At 44.7% G+C, this 20,248-nt stretch overlaps 1 protein-coding gene and 1 pseudogene across 2 annotated transcripts; both read right to left on the bottom strand.

Moving 5' to 3' along the window:
• Positions 1-1,203: 1,203 nt before the first annotated feature.
• Positions 1,204-2,081, bottom strand: LOC308494499 (olfactory receptor 13H1-like; the record flags this gene model as incomplete). Its single annotated transcript, XM_081042272.1, is given in 3 exon segments — positions 1,204-1,573; positions 1,575-1,966; positions 1,971-2,081. Coding segments are annotated over 3 exon segments (873 nt in total).
• Positions 2,082-3,573: 1,492 nt separating this feature from the next.
• Positions 3,574-11,634, bottom strand: LOC308494497 (deoxycytidine kinase-like; annotated as a pseudogene). The gene is made up of 2 exons: positions 11,057-11,634; positions 3,574-3,710 (listed from the first exon to the last, which is right to left on the bottom strand). The product of its transcript is annotated as a deoxycytidine kinase-like (transcript).
• Between the last annotated feature and the right edge of the window lie 8,614 nt (positions 11,635-20,248).

Below are 20,248 nucleotides of genomic sequence, written 5' to 3'. Positions count from 1 at the left end.
CCCCTGGCTCATAGATGGCTGCCTTCTCACTATGTCCTCACATGGCACCTAGTGGAGAGAGAGAGAGAGAGAGAGAGAGAGAGAGAGAGAGAGAGAGACCACTGTTGTCTCTTCTTCTTCTTACAAGGGCACTAATCTCATTGAACCAAGGCCCCATCTCCAAGTACCATCACATTGGGGTTTCAGGCTTCAACATATGAATTGGGGTGGGGACACACGCAAACATCCAGTCCATAACAGCTTGTCTTTTATGTCTTCCTGGAATCAATGACTAAAGTCCACAGCTATGAAAAGAAAGGTCTTGAAAATATTTCTCATTCTAAATAAAGAAGACCACCTGTTCAGGACCAACCACCTCCTCACAGAAATTGCGGAGAGGGGCGGTTTCAAAGATGGAGGAGTTGCCTTTGGAGAAAAAAATAACCACCCTTCTCCTCACCATGGTTTTCCCAAAGTTGGGAAGGGTGCGGGGGCAAAAACCTCACGTACAGTCTGTGAGAGTCTGCAAAAAGTGGAGATTGACATCTTGTTCCTCTGTGGATATTTGCAGAGCTACCAGGATTGCAGACCCTCCCAGTACTCTCAGAGCAGTGCAGGCAGAGGGCAAGGCCACTTTTAGCTGAGAGCCACCTCCTCTACTAAATGGGTTGCCGAAACGCCTGCTTTTTATAGCTATCAAAACTGCCCTCCAAAAGTTTGTACCAATTTACATGCCCCTAAGGGTATCTCCCCAAACTCTCACCAACACTTTATACTGTAAATGTGTTTCATTTTTGTTGATATGATAAATGAAAAGTAACGTTTTTGGTCTTGCTTACGTGTGAATGTTTGTTTCTTTGTTTACTGAATTGTATGTTTGTGTCTTCTGGCCATTTTATTATTGGAGTATTTATCTTCTGTCTTAATGCCTTGCAGGAGGTTTTATATATAAAGGCTTTTGATTATTTTTCTGTTATGTATGCTGCAAGCCTTGCTCCTCATGTGTTATTTGCATTTTATTTTGATTTAAGATGCATGTGTCATGCGGCAGTTTTATATTTTCATGCCATGAAATTTCTGTGCTCATGTGATCTCTTTCATTATTCGCATGCTTTGCAAGTCCTTTCCCATTTCCAAAGTGCCACTCGCATACGCCAAGTTGCCATGGCAGGTAAAGTCCTGGTGCTGTCCTACCACCCACAACGCTGTCCTGTGACTGGGGCATCAGGGCTTGGCCCCACCAGTCACTCTCCTGAAAGTCACTTCCACATCCTTATTTCTCAGGCTGTAGATGAGGGGGTTTAGCACTGGGTTCACTGCTGCGTAAATTGTAGATACGATCTTGTCTCCATCTTGAGACTTTTTGGTCTGGGGTCTCACATAAATATATATTAGTGTCCCAAAGTAGATGGTGACCACGACCAGGTGAGACCCACATGTGGAAAAGGTTTTAAGCCTGGCCTCGGTTGGGTGGATTCTTAAGACAGCCTTGAGGATACAAAGGTAAGAGGTAAGGATGAAAATTAAAGGGACTGGCATTGAAATGACAGCACACACCGTCATCATAACCTCTAGGAAAATGGTGTTGGAACAGCAATTTAAACATGACTTGGACTTCACAAGAGAAGTGATGGACTGAATTATGCCCACAGAAACTGATGGGAAAAAACAGAATGGGCATAACAGTGAGCAGGAAGGCTGTCATCCACGCAAGCACAGACATTAAAATGTATACTCTAGAAGATATGACCATTGTGTACCTGAGGGTGTCTGAGGTAGCCACAAATCGGTCGTCAGCCATAACGGCAAGAAGGAAACATTCAGCCAGTGCCATGAAGGCTCGGATGGTGAGCTGGGCAAAACAGGAACTGTAAGAGATGGTGGAAAAGACGAGACACAGTAAAGACAAGTTGCTGAGGAAGAAGTACATCGGGGTGGGGAACTGAGAACTGACTCCTACCAGGAACATGATCATACTGTTCCATACTGTAGAGAAACATCAGTGCCCAGAAGAGAACCCTCTGGGATGTGGGGTGCTTGGACAGTCCCACAAGAATGAATTCAGTCCCTTTGCTATGGTTCCCAATTGCCTGGTAATTCATTTCCTATATCCTCAGCTACAGGTGGGAAGAGAAAGCAGATGAATCAGCTCTTTGTCAACAACGAACGCACTGATTATGCTACTGGGTTGGTTAAAGCACACCAGCTGTTGACACAAGCTCATCCCTGAGGTTTACAGCCTCTGAGCCACCAGTAGCTTCAGCAGCCCACCCCATCCCTACATCCTCTGCTGGGAAAATAAAATAGGCAGTCCTTTAGCAAAAAGGATTGGGAGCCCTGGACTTGTGTGAACACAGTATTTGAGGAAGGCAGAGCAGAGGATCCACCAAGCTTTCGGACCACGCCTCTCCTGGGCTAAATGAGACCTGATCACAGGGGGAAACCTACTGCCTCGTCATTCAAGCACAGAAGGATGACAGTGTGGTGGCATAGGAAAATGTGCTTGGCACAATTTTGTTAGGTCTTGTGCCCCTTCTCACCCTGAGGCTGGGGCTGAAAGACCAGCAATGGTTTCCTCCCGCCTCTTCAAGGCAAGTCATAATAAGTCTTCAGCGTGGAGAAGAGAGAAAGGAAAAAGTGAAGGTTGGAAGGTCAGGATATCCAGGGGAGGGAGGGCCCTAAGGACTGCCCTGATGTGTGACTCTTTGTTCCCTTCTGATTCTTATGTACGTGTGAGCAGGTGGGTGAGGCTGGCTGCTCTGGACTTTGTTGCAAGTATTCTCTTTGGTTGGCAAGGTCTGGACTGACCTCTCTTACACTGGACTGGTGAGATCTGAGATCCTGGTGTGACTACTGACAAGTGTCTACCTCCCGTGTCTGTGCTCCTAACTACTCTGCTGTAATTTATAATCAATAAATCTCCAGATGTGCACCTCCATTTGGGTATTTGCTATCACCTTAAATGCCACTTGAGCAATGTCAAACTCATCGATATTCCTTACTTCCCTCTAAGTCGATGCCATTTTCGACTTTGCTGTCTATCAGTGTCTGGCACATATTAGCTGTTCACCAAAGGTGAAATCCCTACTCCAACTTACCTTCCATATCCCATCAGTCAAAAAAGCTCTGTTAATATGTCCATTTAGTTGAAGAAGCATTTACAGACACCTGTTGTAGAGCAGGCACTGAGGAGGACATTCCTTTACAAAATCTCTCCTACCCATCCCTTCTCTATTCCCATGTTTTTGGAGTTCAAGAATTCATTACCTCACACAAAGACTCACTACCAGCAACCTCCCAGACACAGTCCCTGCCTTCAAAGAGTTCACTATCTGATGGGAGTGTCAGAAAAGAAAACAACTTTAATATGATGTGACATCAAGTATATTGGAGGAAGGGGCTTCATGGTCTCCTACAAGACCACCCAGGAAGGGTATCTAACCAATTCTAATCAGGGAAGAAGTGACATCTCAGATTCCTGAGATTCCTGTCCCGTGGAGAAGGAGTAAGAACTAGCCAGTCCGTTCCTTCTACAGACAGTCGGAGAGGAGGAGGAGAGAGACAGGAAACAAAGGCGAATTCATGCGACTCTGCTCACCATCCACGGGGTGCAGCACTTGTCAAAGTGGGTCCGTGGACCAGCAGCATCAGAATCGTCTGGGGCTTGGTAGAGATGCAGACTCTCAGGTCCCACCCCAGGCCTCCTGAGTCAGCATCTCTGGGGTACAGCCCTGCAGTGTGGGGGGCATGTTCTGATGCCGCTAACATTCGGGAAGCACTGGCTTAGAGTAGTGCTTACTCATTTCTCCTTTCCTGGTGGCATTCAACTTTTGTCTTAAAGCAAGAGTGAGAGAAGCAACAGACATAGACAGCTTGTCAGATTATTATGAAACATTGCAGGGTTCCAACGTCAGAATAAGACAGAAAAGTATTCACCCCAGTCCTAGAGAAACCAGCCTACCCCTACCCCTCTGCTGTACACCCCAAGTCTTCCGACAGCCAGGTCTTGTCAAGGAAATGAGCCCTCTTTGCTGTTCCCCAAGGCTGTTCAGCCACATCTTCATCATGTGACTCCAGTTCCTCACATTTCTTACTTTCACTTCCCACATGAAGGCTTTCATGCCTTCATGACATTGGATTCTAAAAATAGTGAGAAGTCCCAGAAGTGGTTTCCATCTTTGCCTCTGGGACCCAGCAGTGAGTTGCTCACAGTGGAGGCTGGGAAGCGAATTCACTTTCCTGTGAGGCACTCCGGGATGGCTTGTCATAGCCATTTGCTGTGTTCCAGTCTCAGAGAGGACAAAGGAGACGGCTGAGGCCAGTTCTGATTACAGCTGCAAAGGCCGTATCCAAGCTTCTGTCTACCTCATCAGTGCACTTCAAATAGTTTTACTCACTTTCTTCCAAAAGACTTTTGTGAAACTATGTCACACACAGACACACACACACACACACACACATTTTTAAACTAGTAATTGAAATTTTCGATAGGTTTAAATAGTTGCAAAGACATAATGTCTGACTTATGTTTTAAAACTACCACTGCCTGCCTATTCCTTGGGGAAACTTCATTTATGAGTGCAAGAGTTTACACATTACTAGAGGACCAAACAGAGACTTGAAGCAGATGAGAATTGAGCACTAGTCTGCTTAGAATGGAAACTGAGGGCAGGACTTGCCTGAAGGATGGACTTGAGCTGGAGCCACACAGACCACCAGAGTCCCAAGCTCAACTCTACCCCTTCCTGGCTGTGTGATTTGAAGTCAGCTGTGATACTTAATGTCAGGTTTAGATTTTTCCGTCTTTGACACGGAATAAGTAGTAATTATCTCACTTCATTGTTCGGAGGGTTGACTGAGAGAATACAAATGTAACTAGCCTGTAAATATAGGTGTTCATTCAGGAAAAAGTCCAGCATTACCACCACCACCATCACCACCACCCACCAGCAGGGCATTTACATCAGAACACAATGGCCTCATAGTAGCATCAACATGTTGAGCATTAGCCTTCCTGGCCATGAAGGCTCCTTTGTCTCTCCGCCAGTGCTCAGGTGGACACAGGCCTCAGGTGGATGTTGACCCCAACGGACAGAGAGGTGGCTGAGTGTGAACCCAAAACTGAACAGCCCTGGTAATCGGGAGTCAGAAATGACACCATGGTTACTGGGGACCAGGCATGAAGATATACAACTCAGGAGTGGTCTACCATGCTTGACGTTCTTGGACGCACGGTGGTGACAGAGCTGGGCTGACGAAAGGAAATGTTTCCACTGAAGTTAAGAGAAGAGGCTGAAAATCAGGTGATAGTGCAGAGCCAGTAGTCAGGCACTCAAAAGGTTTTTAATTAATTACACTTTAATAGATCCTCTGAAAGTTCAATAGAAATGATCAACTCTAGGTCAAATCTGGCATTGCTAAATATTCATGCAGGCTCGGGAAGATTTCCTCAGGTAGACTTGTCAGATTGCCCAGGAATGTCTGGGAAATGCATTTGTAAATATTCACTTAGAATTATACTGCAAATGCTGATTGATGTCACTATAGTGAGCGGATGGGGTGGGAGAAGCACGTGTGTTTGCTTGTGGTGGTTGCAAGGGAGAGTGGTGAAACAGGGTCAGGTTCTTAACTTTCTCCGAGCGGGAAATAATAGATAATGCTAAACCTGAAAATCAAGAAGCAGCACTATAAGTATGCTATTTAGCTATATTTAGTGGTTGCCTCAGAAAAGGAGAAAAGGAGGGAAAGGGATACGGGAGATTGTCGCTTCTCATAATACACCCTGTAGAATTACTTGACTTTGCAAATTACATTTGTGTAATGATTTGGGTTTTTTGTAAATTAAATGAAAATTAATTTGAAAGAGAAAATCCCTCAGAACAAGTTGTAAATAGATTACAAAACTAAAGAATAAAACCGAGGGCCAATACCACACCATTGGGGAACAAACAAATAAGTAAAAAACGAATGCCCGCCCCCTTTTCAAAATGTCCTATCAACCTCCCTGTGTAAACATGCCCTCTAAGGTCCACCTCGCAGGCACCCCGACCCCCTTTGCCCTGCCCACCTGGCTTTCATAGCACCAATCACCTTCTAACACTACATTACTCACTTCTTGGTGCTTTGCTTCTTCTCTTTCTTCCCCACTGGGGTGACATGCTATGCCAGAGCAGGCATCTCAACCTGCTTGGCTCACTGCTGGATCCCAAGCGCCAAACACAGTGACTGACACATAGCACGTGCTCAATAAGCATTTGTTGAATTGCTATATTAAAAAACTGTGCAACTCTACTGAGGGACATCAAAAAATGCTTAAGTAAATAGACTTCTATACCACTTTTTGGTACAAAACATACAATAGTACAGATGCCAATTCTTGCTAAGCTAATCGGTAAACTCATTGCAAACTCAATTAAAATACCAACATAGTGATACTAACATACAAATGGAAAAGTGCATACAGAGAATAGGCAGGAAAATATTGCCAAAGATATGTAATTAGGTAGAATGTGTCCTAGGAAATATAAATTAAATAATAACTAAGTAAATAAGAAGGCCGATGAATGAAATGGAAAAAAGAGCCCAGAATAGAGCCCAGAACTTAAGAGCCCAGAACTTAAAAATCTATATGGAAGTTTAGTATATGATAAAGTAGAAATATAATAAATGATAAAGACAACATTGAATAAATGGCATTTAAATTTTTAAAAAATTTTTTAAAAATAAAAAAAAAAATTAAATAACATTTATTGGGGTGACACTGGTTAATAACATTATTTAAGTTTCAAGTGTACAAGTCTATAACACATCATCTCTATATTGCATTGTGTGCTCACCACCCAGTCAGTTCTCCTTCCATCACCATATATTTGACCCCCTTTACGCTCTTCATCCTATCCCCAGCCCCCTTCCCCTCTGCTAGCCACCATACAGTTGTTTGTCTCTACGAGTTTGTTTTGTTTGTACATTTGTTGCTTTCTGTTTTATGTCCCACATATGAGTGAAATCATATGATTCTTGCCCTTCTCCATCTGTCTTATTTCACTTTGCACGATACTTTATTTGCCAGAATCCATCCGTTGCCACAAATGGCACTATTTCATCTTTTCTTATAGCTGAGTAATATTCCATTGTATACATGTACCACATCTTCTTTATCCAATCGTCTACGAAGGACACTTCAGTTGTTTCCATGTCTTGGCCACCGTGAATAGTGCTACAGTGAACATAGGGGTGCATGTATCTTTACAGATATATGTTTTCAAGTTTTTCAGGTAGATACCCAGAAGAGGGAATGCAGGTCAAACAGCAGCTCTAGTCTTAATTTTTTGAGGAATCTGCATACTCTTTCCCTTAGTGGTTTTACCAGTTTACATTCCCACCAACAGCGGGTGAGGGTTCCCTTTTTCCCATATCCTCACCAACACTTGTTATTTCTTGTCTTATTGATAATAGCCATTCTAACAGGTGTGGGGTGGTATCTCATCATGGTTTGAAAAAAAAGAAAAACACTTGAAAATAATCTTTAGTTATATACAGAATTAAAGTGAATCCATGCAGATTTTTGAAAATTACAACTACTTCACCCTTTTGTCTTCTTTATTAACATATATTTCCTAATATACATTCAAAAATGCTAATCCTTTTAAGGTAGATAACATGTGAAGCAGGATGATTTTATCAGTAATTGCTCTCAAAGAAGGGAGGGAGGGTAAATAAGGTATTAACCTACAGAGAAGCAAAGCAAACTATGAAGCAAAGAATAATCATGATGTTCTCCAAGTAGAAATGTGTTGACTTGAAAAGAGCAGGCTGCCTAATTAATCCAGACAGTGGGACTAGCAGGATGCGGCAGGAAATAACAGTTGGGACTAAGCCCACTAAGAAGATAATCCTACCTTGTCTTCAGTTTCTCTTTTGACTCCTCATGAAGTACAAAGGTAATAAAAGACCACTCATTCCCAGTGCAGAGTCAATAAAGAATAAAATGGGAAAACTTATCCCTCACTAGGTGCCACTAACATTTTATCTATAAAAATGAGAAGAAATGTAGGGAAAACTATATTTCCACCTCCAAGTTAAAGACAATCATACTTTAAATGAGTCTTTTAACTGTAATAGTAATATTTCATTCTAAGAGAACAGTCTCAGAAGGGAAAAAGCAGGTAGCTATTTTAAGCTTCATATAAATTAAATTTTTTACTCATGTGATAACCTTCCATTATCTCTTAAGTACAGAAACATTTCCTCTTTGATCATCCCAAATCCCATGCAAAACGATGAATGAAGTCTCACACATACCACACCTGTAGCAACAAAAGCACGAAAAAGATTAAATGACTTGTAAGATAGGTTATGCCATTACAAACTGGGAACAAAGTCTAACCTGCTTCTCTCTAAATGTGTTATAGACACACTAATAATGTCAGTGAAGTGATTAAATACTAAACGTGGTCTTATCTGGCACATATATTATGGTGGAAGGAGAGTCACCTGTTCTTAATCCTTTTTCTAGAGCGTTCTTAAATTCCACTTTCAACCTTTTGCACTAATTCACACAGGACACATTACCATTTACTATGTAACATTAAAGTTTCCAGTTAAGAAACTGGTTGCCAGTGAGATGAGAAGCCCAGGAGAAAACGCCAACCTGCCGAGGAGGATAACAGAGGGGGAAGACGGAAAAAGGGTATGTCCTGGATGATGTGGTTTCGCCACTATACTGATTGTGGAAACATCTACCTCCACACTTTCTGTTGTGAGACATAATTCAATGTCTTTGTTTAACTTCCATGAAAGAAAGAAGGAAGAAAGAAAAGGAGGGAGAGAGGGAAGGAGGGAGGGATGGAGGGAAGGAGGGAGGAAGGGAGGGAGGAAGGGGAAGGAAAGGGACAGAAGAGAAGAGAAACTGGTCACAAACTTTTGCAATGAATTCACCAAAAAATATTTCTTTTCTTGGAACAAAAACGGTCAAAAACTTGAGTTTTCTAAAGAGATTTGTGTGAATATGGCCTATGAAGATACACAAAGCTGAAGTATCTAGAATCATTTCCCAGCCTGTAGTCTTTGGCAAGATCACAAAGTGCTCAAAAAGTCTTTGACCCTTTCAACCAGACTGTGGAGTTTGGCTTCAAAGTCTTCATTAACATCCAGTGTTAGACTTACTTTCTCTATTCCCATATTCCAGTTCAGGCCTTTACGCTCCCCCTTTTTATGTTTCGGTTGCCACAAGTTGTCCCTGTTGATGGTGGTCTAATAGCCTCCTTTAGTATTTCTTGTAGTGCAGGTCGTGTATTAGAAAATTCCCTCAGCTTCTGGATGTCTGGAAAGGTCTTTATTCCTCCTTCATATCTAAAGGAGATCTTTGCTGGATATATTATTCTTGGCTCATAATTTCTCTCTTTCAATAGTTTGAATATTTGGTTCCATTCCCTCCTAGCTTGTAGAGTTTCTGCTGAAAAATCTGATGATAATCTAATGGGCTTTCCTTTGTAAGTTACCGTCTTCTTTTCCCTGGCTGCCTTGAGGATTCTTTCTTTGTCATTGATTTTAGACAGCTTCAATACAATGTGCCTTGGTGAAGGCCTGTTGGGATTGAGGTAATTAGGTGTTCTATTTGCTTCTTGGATTCGAGGATCCAGTTTTTTCCACAAGTTTGGGAAGTTCTCATCGACGATTTGTTTGAAGATATTCTCTGTTCCCTTCCCTCTTTCTTCTCCTTCTGGTATGCCCATTATTCTTATATTGCTCTTTCTGATGGAGTCAGAAAGTTCTTGTAGAGTTCTTTCATTTCTTTTAAGTCTCAAGTCTCTTTCTTCTTCCCTCTGTGTAAATTCCAGGTTCCTATCTTCGATGTCACTGATTCTTTCCTCCATCTGGTCAACTCTACTACCTAAGCTGGATATTTTATTGTTAATTTCTTCTGTTGAGTTCTTAATCTCCAGAAATTCTATTTGGTTCTTTTTCAAGATTTCAATCTCTTTTGTAAAATGCTCATGGTGTTCTTTGATTGTGTTTCTGAGTTCATTAAACTGCCTTTCTGTGTTTTCTTGCATCTCGTTCAGTTTTTTCAGAATTGCAATCTTGAATTCTCTGTCATTTAAATCACATATTCCCATATCTCTAAGTTCCTTTTCTGGAGACTTTTCACTTTCTTTCTGAGCTATCTTGTTGCCTTGGTTATTCATGGCAATCACTGATTTACTATTTCTCTTCCTAGACATCTACAGGAGTGGCTTCTGCAACAGGTTGATAGGTATGTGAAGAGCTTTTGAAGTTCCAAAGCTCTTTCTGCACCAGATTCAGAGCCCGTATGTTTCAGCCGTTCTGTTTACTCCTGCAGGGATCCGCCCAGATAGGTGGGGCCAGGGGCGGAGTGAGTTGTTAGAGGTGGCCCAGAGCAATGGCAGTGACCATCACCACAGCCGGTCCCGCTTCCACAGCTCCCTCCCCTTTGCCAGAACTAGTTGGGCTGTGAATCTGTGTCTGCGGTCCACAGTTCTCAGAACAGCAAATATTCTGTTCTTTTGATCTGACACTGCTACTGTTCCGCCTCTAGCACCAGGCAGGTGGGGGCGGGACGAGCTCTGGGAGGGTAGGGAGGGGGTGGCTAGTCTCAGTGCCTAAGGCTTCCGTTCTCTGCTCGGCAGTGAGGGCTTAAACCACCATTTTCAGCCTTCTTCCCTCAGTCTTTTCTCCGAGGTCTCTGCTGTGAGCGTTGGGTTCAGCCGTGCTATATGCTGCCCCCTCAGCCCTGTGGGTCATAAACGGAGCCCTAGCAGTCCGAGTCCTTCCCTCTCCCGCAGCTGCGATAGTTCCAGGATGCAGCGAGCTCAGATCACTGGGCTAGGTCTGCATCCCGCGTCCGCGCGGCTCCGTCTCCGCACTTCTCCCTTCCCTCCTCTTCTGCTCGTGGGATTCTCCCACCTTTAAGTGAATTCAGTAGTGGCCTCTTCGTCTTTCCTGTCTGCTGTGCAGGGAGTCCTTTGTGGAGTTATTGTTGTTAGGTTAGTTGTAAATTCCAGTGGAGCTTTACAGAGGCTCACCTCACTCTGCCATTTTGATGACGTCAACCCACGTGCATATATTCTACTCAAACATTTCTATAGAGTATCTCAAAGGTAAATGATTCCATCCAGTTCAAGCCTTTGGCCAAACTGGTTATTCAACCAGTCATGCCAGTCTTGATAAATTGTCCACTCTACTTCATTCATGAAGTCAGTTTCATACAAATTAGATGCAGAAATAGACCTGCCACTACACACAGATTGTTCAAAAAAAATAATACAGGTTTCTCGGCATCTTATCTTGCCATTGAGAGAGGCAAGCTGAGCTCATATTTGACTGAAGCCGGCATATGACTGGAAGGTAAAAGACCACTGTTCAGGTTTCTCATACGTCATCTGGAGAACATTTCCAACACTATTGTGAGACGTTGTCAGTACCTGAAATTCATCTGGAATACTTTGAACATTGCACCATCTGGCAACAGGTTCAGGAACCACACTTCTCAATCCTCGCAGACTTGTTTAAGTTTATTCATGAGTGTTGACTTCCCCGCAGCGATGTTCTTCCTCTGATGGAAATTTCCTTGATGCAGGTCCCCTCAGAGTTGGCCATGGGAGACAGGCACCTCCTCTTGGGTTGGGTGGCCATTCCTCATCTTGCAGTGGCCCTGAGCATGTTGGACAGGGAGGGCTGGGAAGTGGCCTCAGGTGCCTGGGCCGCTGCTGTCACCGAACATGGCCTGACTGCAGGCTGGACTCTGGCCCATCATAGGCTCTCTGGCCAGCTGGTCTCAGGATTTGATTTTGGCACATGGAGGCTGGGGTCGGCTGTCGGGTGTGGGAGGGTCTTTAGCGGGGCTGCCTCTATCTCATTGTGGTTTTGATTTACATTTCCCTAATTACTAGTGATGTTGAGCATCTTTTCGTGTATCTGTTGGCCATTTGTATGTCTTTTTGCAAAAAGTGTCTGTTCAGATCATCTGCTCATTTTTTAATTGGATCGTTTGTTTTTTTGTTGTTGAGTTGTATGTGTTTTTTATATATTTTGGATATTAGCCTCTTGTCTGAGTTGGTATTTGCAAATATCTGCTCTCATTCCATTGGCGGCCTTTTTGTTTCGTTGATAGTTTCTTTTGCTGTGCAGAAGCTTTTTACTTTGATGTAATCCCATTCATTGATTTTTTGCTTTTACTCCCTTTGCCTTTGGGGTCAAGTTCACAAAAGCCTCTCTGAGACCAAGATTCAAAAGTTCATTACTTGTATTTTCTGGTATGCCTTTTATTATTTCAGGTCTTAACCAACTTTGAGTTAATTTTTGTTTATGGTGTTAAATAGCAGTCTACTGTAATTCTTTTGCATGTGGCATTTGAATTTTTCCAGCACCAATACATGCCATTTTAGACAATCGGCTTTCCACTTTGAACACACCAGCACACACACACAGAGGTGGATTTTTATCTCATTCCTTCATATCAAAATAAATCCCAGGTGGACCAAAGAATAAACACAGAAAAATGCAACACTAAAACTACTGGGAAAAAACACAAGTGGATATCTTCTGGGAGTGTTGAAAATATGTCTGAGCTCAGGAATCCCAGAGGAGAATAAGGATAAAGTGGCTACATAAAATCCAAAACGTATGTGTAGCAACAGACAAATGGGAAAATACTCATCTCAGTTTAAAGGGGCTAATTTTGTTAAAGATATTTTTTAAGACAAAGCAAACAACCCAATAATATAAAACTTGGCTGTGAATGTGAAGAAGGAGGTTATCTGAAAAGAAATACAAAGGCAAATAAACACAGAAAAAGATGCTCAGCCTTGCTAATTTTTTCAAAAGACAAACTAGAACTGGCAAAAATTTGAAGAATTTGCATCAATTTGAGTGAGGGTGGGAGGCTAGAATCATTGTTATGTTCTGTTGAAGATGGTGTATATTGGAGCCTGTCTCTGCAGGGTAAGTTGGCAGCACTGTTCCAATTTAAAATTTGCACACCCAGCTCAACATTGTGGAGGTGTGTGTGGGGGGTCCAGATGGCCAGGGGAGAAAGTACTGAAGGAAACAAAATACCAGGCAGGTCTCCTGGAGCAGCTCTTTCTGTGTCTCAGTTGAAGGGCTTCCTGCTGGCCTCGCCCTGTGCACTGCAAAGAGAACAAGTCAAGTCTGTGGAACAGCCTGACAAGCTGCAGGGAACCTGCAGGTGTTTTAGCATTTCTCTCAAACCTGTGCTCAGCATCTGTCGTGTTTGGAAATCCTTTCCTGGAGATAGACACTCAGGTCTGGATTACAAAGTCCTTCAATCTAGAGGCCATATTAGCACCTTTTGCTCTCTTAACTCAGTCAAAGCCTGAATGTTGCCCCTGATTCCAGATTCCCAGGGTAGCCACTAGGTGGACACAGAGAAATGCTCCATAAATGCTCTATCCAGAATTGAGAGTTCATGCTCTACAGAGGAAGCGTGGAAAGAGTAAGTGGAAGAAAGATATTACATGCTGGCTGGTCAACCCTGTGTATGTCATTTCCTTACGCTTGGGCTGTTTTTCCATGCCATAACTCTCCCTTCCCATTTCTTCTTATGGTGGCCTTGGGGTGCGAGCTGGCACGAGGGTGTGGTGGTAATGAGGCAGCTTTCACCACTAGATGACACCACAGGGGAAGGTGAAGTGAGGAGTCAGGTAAAAGCAAGGTCTTCATTGGCTGCCGCATTTTGACATCGATGTCTTTCACGTGAGCTGACACTTCACGTGTGCTGGCCGACACCCATATTCCCAACATCTCCTCCTACCACTGTGTGGGGACAAAGCCCCCAAAAAGTTTCCAGGCTCTCGGCCTCACAATAGAAAGGTGCTGGCTCGGGTAGTAAATGGCCATCAACTGTGATCAGATGGCCAGCAGCTGTGGCTAGTTGGCCGTCAGCTGTAACCCGTAAGTCATTGGCCACTAATATAACGGTTGTGGCTACGCTCGCAGAGAGAATAGGGGCTAGCAAGAAGATGGTGGCTGGCAAGCGTGGACTGCTGTTAGGCAGATTATGTAGATCCTGCTTCCTGTGTCTCCAGCCCAGCCGCCAGCGGGAATATATTGGTTTGATTCCCCTATCTATGGCTCCGTGGGTGTTCCTGTTTGACCTCACCGTGTCCTGCGTTCTTATGTGGGGAGCGGGAGCTGAGACCCTGCACGACACGCTGTCATTGGCTGGCTCTTCTGACCTCTTAGTAGAGATTCGAGACAGAGAATCCTGAGATTGTTTTATAGCAGGAGGATTTTGAAGTTACCCCACACTGGAACTGTCACCTGTGAATTTGGGAGCTGTTGGTAGCCATGTTTGCCACCATTCAGATAGGAGATGCAGAGGAAACTTGTTGTCAGAGAAAAGCAAGAGTGAAGCACATCCACAGGGATAAAAGGTGGATAGAGGGAGCTGAATTACCCCAAAGAAGAGGCACCCCACAGCTGTGGCCATGCACTCTACTTCCTTACCACAGTGTGCAATGTGTAGTCCCTCAAACAAATGAATGAGACCAGCCCGCATTTTGGGGGCATCTCTGTACTCACACTGGTCCATGTGCACCTAGCATACAGGCCACCCTTCCCCACTAGGAATTAGATGGCCAGCTCAGGATTTCCTGCCCAGATGTCTCTTTCCCAAGACCCAGCTCTTTGCTCTCCTCGCAGGCCCGCCAGTTGTTAGGGCACATAGACCCAGGAAAGGTTGAGGGACTGAAAATCTACCCCCATATGCAGAGGGCAGGGAAAGGCCAAAGAAAGAGGTTGGCCACTCCGCTCTGGTAATTGAGTTTATTAAAGGAAATTTACATGAGATGCAATTTTGGATGCCTGCAAGACAAAATGGGTCCCTGCGCCACTTGACAGGTGGCAAAAAATTAAGTAGGGTAAAGGGGGAGGGTGTAGTCACAGATATAAGTACCTGAACCAGACCAGGTAGGGCAGTTACTTTGCATGCTTGACCAGGTCAGAACAATGGCCTGTTCCCAAAACCAGTGTTTTGTGGGAGACAGGGGACAGGCACTGGTTTATGTCAGAATGAACACTGATTACCATCAGACAACTCTCCAAAGGGAGTCTGCAGGAACCAATCTCGTTATGGAATAGTCTCTCCTCCACTGTGAGGGAGGTGAGGCTGGAGCCCAAGACAATCGCATCACAGAGGTTCTTTAACTATCTTAGTGTGGCAACCAGTAGGTAGGTTGGGCACATTTCCCCTCCGGAAGTCACTCCATGGAAGTGCCCAGCCCTTTCTCTGGCATTGTCAAATGCAGCCAGTATCAGGTGGAAATAAAGACTCCGATAGACTTCTTCTTAGAAGGCTAGGCTTCCACAGGTGCCGGGTGGTGGGGCAGGTGTGTCTCCTTTCTCCAGCTATCACACAGCCCAACCTCACCTCCAGCCCTGGCCTTTCTCAGTTAGTGGGTGCAATTCCCCAAGGAGCTCTGCTTTCCTATGCAGAGAGCTACAGGCTGACTCTGCCTTTAAAATAGTCTTGTTTGTACCCTCTGCATGAGAGCTACTGAAAATGAGGTTTACAAAATGATGGTGGTCCATGCGGGGGCTTGAATAATGTCCTCCCAAATTCATATCCACCTGGAACCTACAGCAGTCCTAAGAAATAAATACTGTTTTCAATTTGACGATGCTCTGCAAACTGTTCCAGGCCTGTGATAAGTACAGAAATTGAGGGTATATGGAGACAGAGTTTATGTCTGCCGAACCTAATACTACTACTACTACTACTACTACTACTACTACTAATAATAATAATAATAATAATAACAATAATAATAAAATGTAAGTGTGGGGACAGAGCAAGGAGTGCAGTTTCCAGGCTCTCGCCCTCACGTGGAAATGTGCTGGCTCAGGTAGTAAATGGCCATCAACTGTGATTGGATGGCCATCAGCTGTGGCTAGTTGGCCGTCAGCTGTAACCAGTGAGCCATTGGCCACTAATATAACTGCTGTGGCTACGCTAGCAGGAAATGGGGGGCTAGCAAGAAGATGGTGGCTGGGCTAGCAAGCGTGGATTGCAGTTAGCAAGTGGGGTTGGTTGGTTGGCAGAAGGCGGACGACAAGTTGCAGGTCGTGTGACTCCTGCTTCCTGTGTCTCCAACCCAGCCACCAGCGAGACTATAGTGGTATGACTCCCCTACCTATGGCTCCGTGGGTGTTCCTGTTTGGCCTCACCATGTCCTGCGTTCTTACGTGGGGAGCGGGAGCAGAGACCCTGCAGGCTGCCCCGCATGACAGTAAGCTTGTATTTGGTATGTATTTTCTTCAGTTAACTTCTTGACTAATTTTATTGTATTTTGCAAAATCATTGATCCATTAAAGATTGGAAATTTTTTTTTTCAAAAAGAGAAAAAGAAAGGTCCTTCACCAAAGAGGGTTGAAAAGCACTGCTCTAAACAAAAAGCTGGTAGCAGCTCCTCAGAGTTTCTGGAAAGAAGCTGTTGCTGTTTTCTGCTGAACTGCTCCCCCTAAAATATGTATTTCATTTGTCATTTCAGGAGAATTCTGGAGAGAGTACCTAGATCCATGGCCTCAAATAACGATTTTGCCCAGACTTTCTAATTGTTTTTGTTTTGTTGTATCAAAGTTAAAACATCTTTATTCTTAATTATTCTGATACAGAAGTAATACAACTTCCAGACTCTGGAAAGGTGGCAGCAGTGGCAGTTACATCATTTCTGACTCTTCCCAACCCTCCCCCACCTCCCAAGGTAAGAGAGACAGAGAAAGAAACTAAGATAGAACCCCCCTCCCCAAATAAAAAGAAAAAAATAACTGTGGGGACAAAGCCCCAAAAAGCAGTTTCCAGGCTCTCGGCCTCACATAGAAAGGTGCTGGCTCGGGTAGTAAATGGCTATCAACTGTGATCAGATGGCCAGCAGCTGTGGCTAGTTGGCCGTCGGCTGTAACCCGTGAGCCATTGGCCACTAATATAACGGTTGTGGCTACGCTCGCAGAGAGAATGGGGGCTAGCAAGAAGATGGTGGCTGGCAAGCGCGGACTGCTATTAGGCAGATTATGTAGATTCTGCTTCCTGTGTCTCCAGCCCAGCTGCCAGCGAGAATATATTGGTTTGATTCCCCTATCTATGGCTCCGTGGGTGTTCCTTTTTGGCCTTATCGTGTCCTGCGTTCTTATGGGGGGAGCGGGAGCGGAGACCCTGCACGACAATAACCCAGGGAAATATCCACAAAATAACTAGGTGACAAGGTGTCCCCATAAACTTCGATATCTGGACTGGCTGAGACCAAACCACTTCCAGCCCCAAGATCTGTGGAGTCTTAGCATCTGAGGGAAGGAAATAGGAAGAAATGTGGGGCTGCCGGTGGGCCTAGACCTCAAATATTTGTCCGTTTTTAGGTAATTCCAGCTATGGAATTCTTTGTGGTTACCTAAATACAAGGGAAGAAAATAAAGAGAACCAATCCATCTGCAGCTAACCTTTTCAAAACATGAAGAGACTGTTGAGGAAAAAACAATTGACCCGATGGAATACATGCAGGTGACTCCATGGAGAAGAGCCCTAGTATCCAGACGGAGGGGCAGAGGGTGTGGCTTCCTGATGGTCCCCAGGCAGGTGTCAGGCCCATAGCCAATGTGGTGAAGAAGGAGGACGGTGTGTAGCTCACTCTGGGACAGCATTCCTGAATACCTGACAGCACAATTTCTAAGAACTTTACATGCAAATATTAGCACTTAAGTTGAGAATTTGGAGAAGCAGAGAAGGGCCAATAAATAGCTATGTCCCCCCTGCCAGAGTTCTGAGCCAGTTAAGGAATACTACAGAAGGGGAAGCAACACAGCTTTCACACTGGTAAAACTGGTTGGTGGATACAGCTTGCTGTAGGAGTTGAATGGGCTTGCTAATTCCCTACATCCCCACCCCACAACAGTCTAGACTTGAAGAAGCCATTAGAAGAAAATTTGGGGTCTGCAGCACAGACTCCTATCTCCAATATTGCTGCCTCCCTCCCAGCTGGGTGGAAAGGGAAGAAGAAAGAGACCAGTTCTTCACGCTCAGAACCTTTGATGAATTAACCACTAAGTGAAGACATGTGGGCCTATGGATGCTGCCCAGCAATAAGTATTTCACTGCATCTCCATGCAGCACCACCTTCCTCGAGGAAACCAGGGGAGATATGAGTTACCCCCCAACACACACCCCTCACATTTCACACATTTTTGTACCTCTTTACCCACTGGGCTTAACTATTAAGTCTATGGTGTACCCACAGCCAAAAGTTCACTCCTGAGTCTACTCTCCTCGTAATTATTACCAGCTACCATTGCCCAACACATCTCATCAGAGCTTCTGCCACAAGATCAAATGACAACCATAAGATACACTGATAATTGAAGTCCAACATACGAGGTACCTCGACTATAAACCCATTACGAACTTTCTGGGGAGACGATAACGTTCAAAATTCTCCACGCAAGTTGAAGTTTAAAGACATTAGAGGAAAGCCCAAAAGAAAAGTCTTTCAGTCCGTGAGTTAAAGTGGAAAGAAACTGAAGTCCCAAATCACTCTCTCCAACCTCCCCTCTGCTCAAAGTCTCAGGTTCTGGGGGATTAGCGGAGCCAGAGCTCTGTCGGTCTGGGCCACCATCCACAGGAATGGGCCTCTGCAATTAGGTTATTTCCATGCCAGCCTACCCAGGATTTTCCCCTTTAAAGGGGAAATAGCTAACAAGATGCACACAAATATCCCCCCCTGGCCCTGCAGGCCCAGCAGAATGATGTGCCCACACCTCTGTGGCATGTTGGCCCAGACCTTACCAGAACCTGTGATATCTAGGCGCAGAGAGATACAGAAAACCTGGGCGATTCTGAGCGACGTGGTAGCTGAGCTATGACTGCTTTGGAACCTCTAGGAATTTGCAAAGATGGCAGTCCTGGTTTCTTAGGTCTCATTTGAGGTGCCTTTCTTTCAAAGTGCTATATTTATCTTTCAAACCTCTTAATTTCCATTCCTCCCTTTGGGCCCCATTCCTAGGTAATTCTGGTACAAAAGTAAATATTTCCACTCCCCGGTAAAAGAGCAGGCACTCTCGGCCCTGGGCCATTTGCCTTGCCAAAGAGCTGCTGTAGCCTTGACCTCTGCCTCTAGACTAGGTTTCTCTTTGGGACTCCTGTCGGTTTCTGCTGAGTCAGCTCCCTTCAGGAAAGCTCAGTGACTTTGTTTTGCACACTTGCAGAACAAGCTCACATAGAGGAGATGTCCCCAAAGCCTGTTGCATGGCCTTTGTCTCCATTAGAAAGCAGAAGGGCTTTTGTGTTAGAAACTGTGGCCAAGAGGAGAGATGGGCCAGAGAGGAGGAAAAGGAAGGTAGAGAGGCTGGAAAAGTCCCACACACCCACCTTAGCCTGTTAGAAGCCCCTCTGGGGGCAGGATGAGAGGTAGAAACTACTGGAATGATTCAAGACGATTGTGTGGGATTCTAAGCACAAACAGGGCTGTTTGGGGGGGGGGTCCCGTTTCCTGTTTCAGGGTACAGCAAAATGCTGGAAAGAGGACCTTTTTTCTGCTGCCAACCAGAACCCAGCACTGTGCCGGCCCTCTGAGGACTGGAAGATTCTGAGACATGGCAATGGCTTTGGCCCGGGTGCTGGTAATTGTTAAAAGGCCAGTGGTGGTAAGGAGGCTTTTCTGAGCAACCCTGTAGACAATGGAGGTGAACAAAAGGAAAACCTTCAGTGGGCAGCCCAGCTTAGCTGCAACGTGTGGGTCGCTTTATGAACGCAGGCAAAGCATCATCAGGGGATCCCAGGAATAACTGGGGTCCTACTTTGCCAAGATGCAGACTGTGAGCTGCACCTAGACCAGAATTGGGGAGATGGAAGTATTAGACAGAATTTTGGTCAGCTGAGCAGTTGCATTCTCAAGGTTCCGTAAGTCTGATTCCCTACTTCATTCAGTGAAGCTACTTTGATACCTCACGTTTTGCAGATTAAAAGTGGAGGCTCTGATAGCCCTGACCAGGCCCCCTCACAGTCATTACGAAGAATCATAGAGTCTCAGCTTGATCGCTTGATTGAATCCAGCCAAGTCTGTACTTTTTCTGCTTCTAAAATCAGCCCAAGGCCTATTCACATGCTGGTGACTGCACAGCGGGGGCTTCAATTTCCACAGATCTGAGTTAAAGAACATTGTCAAGACCTACACTGCATTTTTTGCAAAGAAAGGTAAGTAATTGGATTTGAGCTCTGTTACCTGGGGAAGGTGCTCCGATCGGT

This window comes from Rhinolophus hipposideros, assembly GCF_964194185.1.
Source record: "Rhinolophus hipposideros genome assembly, chromosome: X".
Lineage (NCBI taxonomy): Eukaryota > Metazoa > Chordata > Mammalia > Chiroptera > Rhinolophidae > Rhinolophus > Rhinolophus hipposideros.
The sequence above is the reverse complement of the archived record's forward strand: the minus strand, read 5'-3'. Positions and strand labels throughout refer to the sequence as shown.